The sequence below is a fragment of the Gigantopelta aegis genome, chromosome 9 (assembly GCF_016097555.1).
Source record: "Gigantopelta aegis isolate Gae_Host chromosome 9, Gae_host_genome, whole genome shotgun sequence".
Classification (NCBI taxonomy): Eukaryota; Metazoa; Mollusca; class Gastropoda; order Neomphalida; family Peltospiridae; genus Gigantopelta; species Gigantopelta aegis.
Genome location: NC_054707.1, coordinates 21,706,215 through 21,715,652, shown reverse-complemented (window position 1 = coordinate 21,715,652; position 9,438 = coordinate 21,706,215). Strand labels below are relative to the sequence as shown.

At 38.6% G+C, this 9,438-nt stretch overlaps 1 protein-coding gene across 10 annotated transcripts in view; it reads left to right on the top strand.

The window, feature by feature from the left end:
• LOC121381155 (calpain-1 catalytic subunit-like) overlaps positions 1 to 9,438 on the top strand; it is a 42,489-nt gene that overhangs the window by 26,495 nt on the left and 6,556 nt on the right. For 6 of the 10 annotated variants that reach the window (XM_041510323.1, XM_041510321.1, XM_041510326.1 and 3 more), the window contains 3 exons: positions 1 to 103; positions 1,374 to 1,448; positions 2,543 to 2,646. The exon at positions 1 to 103 is cut by the window's left edge and continues 58 nt beyond it. In XM_041510323.1, the coding sequence (XP_041366257.1) occupies positions 1 to 12 (12 nt within the window). In that variant the 3' untranslated portion in view covers positions 13 to 103; positions 1,374 to 1,448; positions 2,543 to 2,646. Of the gene's footprint in view, positions 104 to 1,373; positions 1,449 to 2,542; positions 2,647 to 4,560; positions 6,217 to 9,438 lie in introns of those variants that run through there. The other 4 variants (XM_041510319.1, XM_041510320.1, XM_041510324.1 and 1 more) reach the window with 4 other exon arrangements.

Below are 9,438 nucleotides of genomic sequence, written 5' to 3'. Positions count from 1 at the left end.
AACGAATTTTGAATGAGCTTTCATGACTTCTTGCTGTATACCAAAAACCAAACAATTTGTAGCCCCTCGCATCACATGGACACGGATGGTGGTGATCAGTTATGTAAGTTGATCAATTTCTTTTATTCACGGCGAATCAGTATTGTTACTAACGGGTGAACAAGGGGGAGGACTTCCTATTCTAAAAATTCGAAAAAAATGTCCTTTTTGGAGGTTTAAGAAGTCCTTTTTTATCTAACTTAAAAATACCTTATATGATTCGTGTTTTACTACCCCATATTATAGCTTCTGTAGCGAGTCAGTTGAACTCATTTGCCTGGGGTTTTCTTTGTACATATATTCAATAACATAAATTGTTGGGAGAATGGTTAAAGGCCAGTTTACACTAGGCGATGAGGTATCCTGACAATATTACCCCAAATCGTTAGTCGTTAGCCCTAAATCGTCTGTCACGAGCTATCGGACTATCAGTCGGACGACTGAATATATATTTTTAGCGATTTGCGGAACAACTTGCATGGATTTTGTTACTTTTTCTTTCATATCCAAAACATATGGTCTGTTCATCAAAAGTGTATTAAAACTGCAAATATGAATAAAACCAGTTTGTTATATTATCTAATTATGTTACCATTTTTTTTTTTTTAGTAAGTACAGTATATGTTGAGTAGTGTCTCATTAATAAACCATATTTTAACAGTAAATTTACGTTTTGTATAATGCCTCATTTTAAAAGTAACATATCTGTTGAAGTGGAACTTTAAACATAATACACTGATTTTTAGCATACTATTTTTTCGGCTATTGTACTTCAAAAAGAGACGTTTTAATGTGAATCATTCGGGGGAAAAAAGTAGCTCAGTGGTAGAGCGCTCGTCTTAGGTTTGGTGGGTTTCCTGGTGACAACCATTGCCCCCCCCCCCCCATTTCTTGTAACGGGGGGGGGGGGGGGGGAGCAGGCTGGCTTTTGCTTTTGCCCGAATTAAACAAAACTGTCCGAATCTACATAAAAAACATTTGTTCATATTAGCATTACTACCAAAAGTTATATAGGGTTGCAAACGAGTCACTGTATTTTTACATGGATTACAACTAATTTTGAGGGTAGAATGATGGAAATACATTGTAAAAAGGTCACAGGTTAGCACATTTTGCACAAATATCTATAATTTTTGCTCGAATTTGAAGTTTTGTTCCAGCACTGGTGTGTGTGTGTGTGTGTGTGTGTGTGTGTGTGTGTGTGTGTGTGTGTGTGTGTGTGTGTTGCAATTGCCATACGGTACCAGCAGTACTACTATGCGCCTGCTTTGGTTTAGATTAGTATTGTCAACTTTGTTTAATGAACGTTTTTCTTCTTTTTTGCGTGTGTGCAGCGCATGTTGCAAATATCTATGGGCAGTGGAAGGAAGGACAGAGGAAAGGTCCGAAAATTACCTTCAAATTGAAAGGTCAGTTAAGCCGTTAAAAATGCATCAGTATACTAGCCAGGCTTAGAATGTGTTATATACATGCCTGCATAATTATGTTGTTTGCTGAAGGTACCACCATACCAAATAATATGCGACGGGTTCGGAGTGCACCCCCAACTTTTGATGGTTCTTTGGTACTACCAGTCCTGCTATTGGTGATAAATGTAACAGAGTTTGTTGTCCAAAACTTTGTTTTATCTAGGCAATCAATGGTTACAATTTTGTATGCAGTACCACTGTCGAGTAATCATGTACTTCAAACATGTAAGGATATCTGTAAAAGCTGAGGGGTGGGGTGTCGGTCCGGGTTATGCTGACGACCCCCCTCCCCACCGAAGCTAAAAAACAATTTTAATATCAGGCTGTTCATAAAGATGTCCAAAGGAAAAAATGTCCGACGGGTTCATACTTGACACACACACCCCAACCTCCAGGTCCAGACCACACTATGCCCCTGTGTAACATCTGGTTATGTTTCAAATGACCCACAAAAGGTTCCTCAGTTTCTTCAGTTAATGCGTTTGGGAAGGTGTTGTAGTATTCATATTTGGTTGGTATATAATTACATATAGTATTTTAGTGATTGGACGTCAGTGGATAGATGTTAGAGGCGTTTCAGCCCTTGCCACTTTCCGTTGGTCACACCGTTCCCAATATGATTGGTATTTCTCATTTAATTAGCCAGTCTTTCCTGTGAGGCCTTGGCCAACCTTACTATTGTTAACCTATTAGGGCAAAAATAAACTATAAATTATAAAATAAAATAATAATGCATTTTAATATCTTTTTCGGAACCGCCAGTTAAAAATTATGCGCTATGATAGTATAATAGAAATTAAATATTAGATAAATTTATTATAGATTTTTTACATCAGCGCTTCTAAAAGAAAACCTCCCCACTCTTTTTTTAAGTAATAATAAAAATTCCCCGAATGTAAATAAGTAACTTCTGTTCCGAGTCAGGTCTCTGGCCATGTAAGACACCAGAACCGGGTAGACATGCCTGGCATATGGGCAACCTTAGTAGTATCATATGGGCATGTATAAAGAGTTCTCACTCTTTCTCTCTCTAGCTCTGGGGAAAGAAACAGGTTGGTTACCACTGTACATACAGCTCGTTAAGGAAATCTCACTACCGGATCACCGAAAAGTTGCCATTAAATTTGAATTGCATAAGGTAGGCATAGTTTCCTGTCATTCCCAGTCAGCACTACATACATTCATAAGCGTACGCGACAGGGGGCGGAAGCAACTGCACCCCTAGTACTGGGACAAATTCTCAAATTAGGGCAAAAATTAAAAGAGATATTCAGAGTAGTGGTAAAACTGATGGTTCTGGGCCACTTTGTTTGACCTTGTGATATGACTCCACCCACGTTTTAGGTAGAGACTAGCATATAGTGTATAGTATAGTAAGATAATATAGTTAGATACTCCGACCTAACGTGATTTATTAGATGGAAAAAATACAGTATGATGTTTATACAGGTCTTCAGAATACAAACAAAGCAACAGTTTTAGCCAATCAAAACGGCTCTAGGTCGTGATGTCGCTGTTTGACAAATACACAGTCTGAACATGTTTCAACTTGATCAGTTTTTAATAGCCGGTGGGTATATAAAGGCTGGATTTCCCCCCAAATTACTATTTGATCGTCGAACGTGCTAGTCACAAGTCACACTGAATTTTTACTCTGCAAAGAAATCACCGATGGTAAGAAATTTAAGTACATTATTTGGATTTAATTTATGAGTAGTATTTATGTCTTATATAAGTGTTTTATTTATTTATTATTTATTTTATTTTATTTTTAAATATATGAAATCTTCCAAATAATAGTCATTGTAGATCGTCGTTTTAATATGTGGCTTCTTTTCAGAATGTTGGGATGTACCAACGTGTGATGTAATCACTCATATATGCATCAGTATACCAGCCAGGCTTAGAATGTGTTATATACATGCATGCATAATTATGTTGTTTCCTGAAGGTACCACCATACCAAATAATATGCGACGGGTTAAAGGTTCGAAGTGCACCCCAACTTTTGATGGTTCTTTGGTACTACCAGTCCTGCTATTGGTAATAAATGTAACAGAGTTTGTTGTCCAAAACATTGTTTTATCTAAGCAATCAATGGTTACAATTTTGTATGCAGTACCACAGTCTCGAGTAATCATGTACTTCAAACATGTAAAGATATCTGTAAAAGCTGAGGGGTGGGGTGCTCATATATTTGAACTTGTTTTCATGCTTATATCCAATTAAGGTTCACGCACATTGTCCTGGGCTCACATTTCAGTTACCTGGGCTGTCTGTCTAGGACAATCTATTAGTGGTTATTTGTTAGTGATTAGTTAAGAGAAGTCGGTGTAGTGGCTTTACAATTACCCATCAAGTCATTAAACTCGCTCTCAGTAGCAGTCGATACCATGATACATACCAGCGTTAAGATCAATGGCTTAACCACTAAACCACTAAGGCCAGATTGCTAAATGTCTGCTTAAATGTATATGATTCCCGGTTTGTGTTTGTTGAAAAGTGATTTTTTTTTAATAATGGAGTTATGATTTCCACATTGTTGTAGTTAAAAAGTGACTGATGTTTTGCAGCAGATATATTGTGTAGTAGGGGCATATAGGGACGGTAGCACGTTGATGGAGATACACAAAAAACCCCACGTCCACACCGCTCAGCGGTTGTATTATAAATGAGTGACCATTTAAATGAACGAGTCTAAATTTAACCAAATAAGGGATTCCAGATACTATTTGTAAAATGTCTATTAGACCATGCCTAATTATTTGCATTTGTTTCACCCCTATTTTTTAACTATTCCAATAGAGGAGTATATATAAGATGAAACAAAAATATTTGTTGTTTTAAAGACATTATTAATTGACACATTCTGTCAGTGATGCTCGAGAATTATTTTGCTACAGTTTGGAAGCCAAAAGATGTATTGCACATGGAAGTCCAGCAAAACGGCAATAATTCGAATATAGCTTTGGTTATTGTGGGCATTTGAGTCATGTGATGCATCTAGATGCCAACAATTTCTATGGCTGGGCCATGTTGCAATCTCTTCCAGTTCATGGATTTCAGTGGCTGAGACGTAGAACATTTGGATATCTCTCAAATACCAGATGACCAGATGATTCGGAACAAGGGTTCATCTTAGAAGTGAATCTTAACTATCCCCAAGAGCTTCACGGTCTGTATAATGATTACCCATTGACTCCAGAGAAAATGAAGGTGACTGAAGAAATGCTGTCACCCTATGCCAGACACCTATTGGAAAAACTGAACTTGAAAGGTATAGCCACCGAAACATTGGTACCGAATTTGTGGCCAAAAGAAAAAATTATTTCATATGACAAAACAAAATTACGATCGATGGCCAAAGACAACGTGAAAATGCGGGAAAAGGCCGATCACGTGATTTCCTGCTGGGTTGAGGACAGCATAAAGTGAAACCAGGTAAACCAGTGATGTGTTTTTAGGGAATTGCGCTTACGGAAAATTTTCGGGGAACATTTTCAATCTATTTTAACTGGTTCCCAAAGTGGTCATTCGGTTTAACGTGTTCCTGGCTTCCACTACATCCTATCCTACGACATTACCAGAACGATGGGAGTGAGGACATGAGTAACGAACATTCAATCTCCAAATGCACAAGAGTTCACAAATATAATATTATAATTGAAACAAATTTAATATTTACGATTTGCAAACTATTGTTTGGTATATGTGGAATAATTAATACATATTTAAAAAGTACAGATGTTATTACTTAACATTTATTTCCTATTGTTTCATAAATACATATTTTATATTAATAACAAAAAAATAACCTTCTTGTACCACTTCCTAGATCATTTGGAGGAAGAAGATACATTTTGTACATCTTACTCTATCCTGTTTTAGGAATCGATCTTAAATTCTAAAGATATACATTTAATAGAAAGTAAATTAAGTATATATGTTGATTGCCAACATAATTTGTATATATCCCAACCCTAACCTCACCGAGGAACAGATATCAACTCAATAAGTCAATGCCTCGTTAGGAACTTTCAAAATACCTGCATTATTAAATTTGTCTTCAATACATGCAATATGTTACTTTTATTTTATGGTCTATATTTCATGTCCGTTGTTGCCTATTGCAGTGAAATAAATTTTAATTAGTGCAAAATTAAGTACCACAGTGATACAGTGTACTATATACAACAAGTGAAATAATATTTTATTTATTAAATTTGTATTTCTCACTTTTCTCCAGTGACTTTCCAATCTAGATCTCATATAAATGGATGGTTAGTAATGTTGAAGCACTGAGAGAAGAACATGTCTATTATCTTTAGTTGTATATTCATAACTGTATTAAAAATAACGACAAAACATGTTTCCTGGATCAAATATGATAGCAATGATATTCAGTGATAGTAAAAACATGATTGTTAAAACAGTTGTTTTTAATAATGGTGTTTTTCGATGATGTTATTAGTAGATTCGTGAATAATTATTATGCTGGATCTATATTTGCATATCCACATGTCATCCAAGACTCAGATTAGGAGCTATGGCCACCAGTTGTTCAACATCCAACTCAACAATCTGGGTTTTCTCCATTTTGATGATAAAAGATATCCTTTGGACGATGAGGTAACCAGCCTCTCCTATGGCCATTAGAGAATTACCCAGAATGCTTTGCAGTAAAAACTATAAATAGGGGAAGTATCATCAAAATGAACTCATTTATGAACTGTCTGCCATGCCGTCAACATCTGCTGTCCAGAATGTGGAAATATGTTTTCCAGAGTAGCTAACATAAGGAGACACAGCAGACTTTTCACTCTTCTTCTGCTCATTTCCCTCCTCCTCAAATCCCTCATTCTCCTCTTCATTTTCCTTCTCCTCATTTCCCTTCTTCTCATTCCCCTCCTCCTTCTCCTCCTCATTTCCATTCTTCTCATTTTCCTTCTCATTCCCCTCCTCCTCATTTCCCTTCTCCTCATTTCCCTTCTCATTCCCCTCCTCTTTCTCCTCCTCAGTTCCCTCCTCCTTCTCCTCATTTCCCTTCTCCTCATTTTCCTCCTCATTCCCCTCCTCCTTCGCCTCCTCATTTCCATTCTCCTCATTTCCCTCCTCATTCCCCTCCTCCTTCTCCTCCTCATTTCCATTCTCCGCATTTTCCTTCTCATTCCCCTCCTCCTTCTCCATCTCATTTCCCTTCTCCTCATTTTCCTCCTCATTTCCCTCCTCCTCCTCCTCATTTCCATTCTCTGCATTTACCTCCTCATTTCCCTCCTCCTTCTCGTTATTTCCATTCTCCCAATTTTCCTCCTCATTTCCCTCCTCCTTCTCGTTATTTCCATTCTCCCAATTTCCCTCCTCATTCCCCTCCTCCTTCTCCTCCTCATTTCCATTCTCTGCAATTTCCTTCTCATTCCCCTCCTCCTTCTCCATCTCATTTCCCTTCTCCTCATTTTCTTCCTCATTTCCCTCTTCCTTCTCCTCATTTCCATTCTCCCCATTCCCCTCCTTCTCCTCCTCGTTTCCCTTCTCCTCCTTCTCCTCATTCCCCTCCTTCTCCTCCTCATTTCCCTTCTTCTCCTTGTCATTTCCCTTCTCCTCATTTCCCTCCTCATTTCCCTCCTCCTTCATCTCCTTTTTTCCCTTCTCCTAATTTTCCTCTCAATTCCCTCCTCCTCCTCATTTCCCTCCTCAGCCGTTCACCTCTGATTCACAAGAGTTACCAGATTCATTCACAATGATTGTGCCAGGGCTCTCCTCGTGTGGAAAGACGTTTTTGGTATACAAGTTGTTAAATGATGATTCATCCAACTATACAGATAATGTTGTGGCTCTACAGACTTTGGCAGCCTCTGTATGATGTTATAAAGACAACTGCAAGGCTTGAATATGGAGACTTGGAAAGATACCATTATTTGGATCCCAGAATTTCATTGTGTTTGACGACCTGATCTCTAAAAAGAACCTCACATCGCAGACTTTTTCACGGAAGGAAGTCGCCACAGAAACCTCTCGGTGATTGCCACCAACCAGAACTTGTATCACAGAAAAGACCTGACACAGGCACTGTTTCAACAACCCTAGTGACAATCAACAAGTTCTAACCTTGACAGCGTAGATATATACAGGGAATACTGAAAGGTTTATGCATCAGTATGAAGAAGCCTTGTAAACACCATATGGTCACCTCTTTATTGATTTCAAGCTTTTGACACCTGCTACACAACGATTACGACCCAATTAGTCCAGGAAAAATGGTCGAAAAAATTAGTAGAAAGCTGAAACTTCGTTTATGCACTCCTCTTAGTAGCCTTAATTACATATTAAAAGTCCCCGTGTATCCTCCTTGAGCTTCTGTCGTTATGACGTTATGACGTCATAGTTCATATTTATATGACAAATGGCCTTTTCAGAGATGTATGCTAGTATACATGAGTATATTGTTTGAAGATTTATTACTAAATGACAATAAGGTGATTTTAAACAATTGTCAGCAATGCAAATAAACACAAGAAAATAGATCATGACGTGACATATGACGTCATGCATTAATATCCTCCAGAGAATCCTCCAGAGAATCATCGTCAGTCATCTGGGAATCAAATGCTTCATAGTCAAGTTCCAGCGAATCATCTTCGTTCTCTTTCACTTCAAAATCAGTGTCTGATTCACAAACGACTGGTTTTTCTGAATTGCTGCAGCCATTTCCTTGGCAGTGGCCACATAGAACTGTGCAGAACTGACCTGCTTCCTTGCAGCCACACGATCGCTCACATCCACTCTTGCAGTTGCAGGAAATCAAACTTAACCGTTTTTCAGGTGCAGGTGGCTGACGTGAAAACCGGTTGTAGCTGTCCATTTGTCAGTTCCCAACCCCATTCAGTTGGTGGCAGTTCTACTCCTAACCACTGCTGCACTTGGTGATAAACTCTGAGTGAATGTTCCGTTGCTGCTGCAGATGTCGGTGGTAGAGCTGCGAGCTGTATCTTGTTCTGAACAGGACAGTTAGCTACTGCTTTCATGAATCGCCTGTGTCTGTAAACATTCAGAGATTTTGTGGTCTTGGGAGCACCATACAAGACCAGCAGGAACTGTTCGCCTACAGATGACACAGAATCTGGTGAAGAGGTTGGGTCATTGAATGCCTTCACCACACAATGCTGTAGATCTGGGTTCTTCTGAAGAAAGGTGAATGCCTTCTTCTTACCTTGTCTGTACAAGGCAAAGGTGGTGTCACAACCAGTCATGACATGTACGAAGAGCAAAGTGCTAGAGGCTTCTGACAAACGCCACTGAACACAGCTGATGGAAAACACTTTATCAGGACATTTTCCAGCTCCTGGTTTATACAGATATAGTTGGTTGTCTTGCTTTGACAACTGTATCAACAAAATAAGTCAACATCGGTTCCCAAAACAACAACATTGTTGTTTCTTGATAGCTCTATTTCTGTACAAATAATCAACGTATCTGCATCTGCTACAGCATGATTCACTTCTATGCCAGCGTGTTCCAGATACCCAGTCAGAGCTTGAATAAACCTGGCTTTATTCTTTCCATTGGCCAGGAATCTTTCTTGATGGATAGTAATAGGCATATCATCTGTGAACAAGATCGCTGTCGACTGTGACTTCATCGCTCGACGATTTTGCTCCACACCCTTGGTGCTTGGTGCATCACTATAACCATCAAATACAACGAAGACACTATTTATTTCATGGTGTTTCTGTATATGTTACATATGCTGAGTATATGTCACTGTACGAGCCATGTTGAGGCCATATCACTCGTCTCAGTAAATATCCGCCATCTACGACAACTGTACTTTCTGCAGGATATGTTTGTTGACTACCAGCTACTGATTCTATGACATCATACATGACCGATTTCTGGGTTTTCCTCATGGATATCTCATCAAACAGTGATAAAG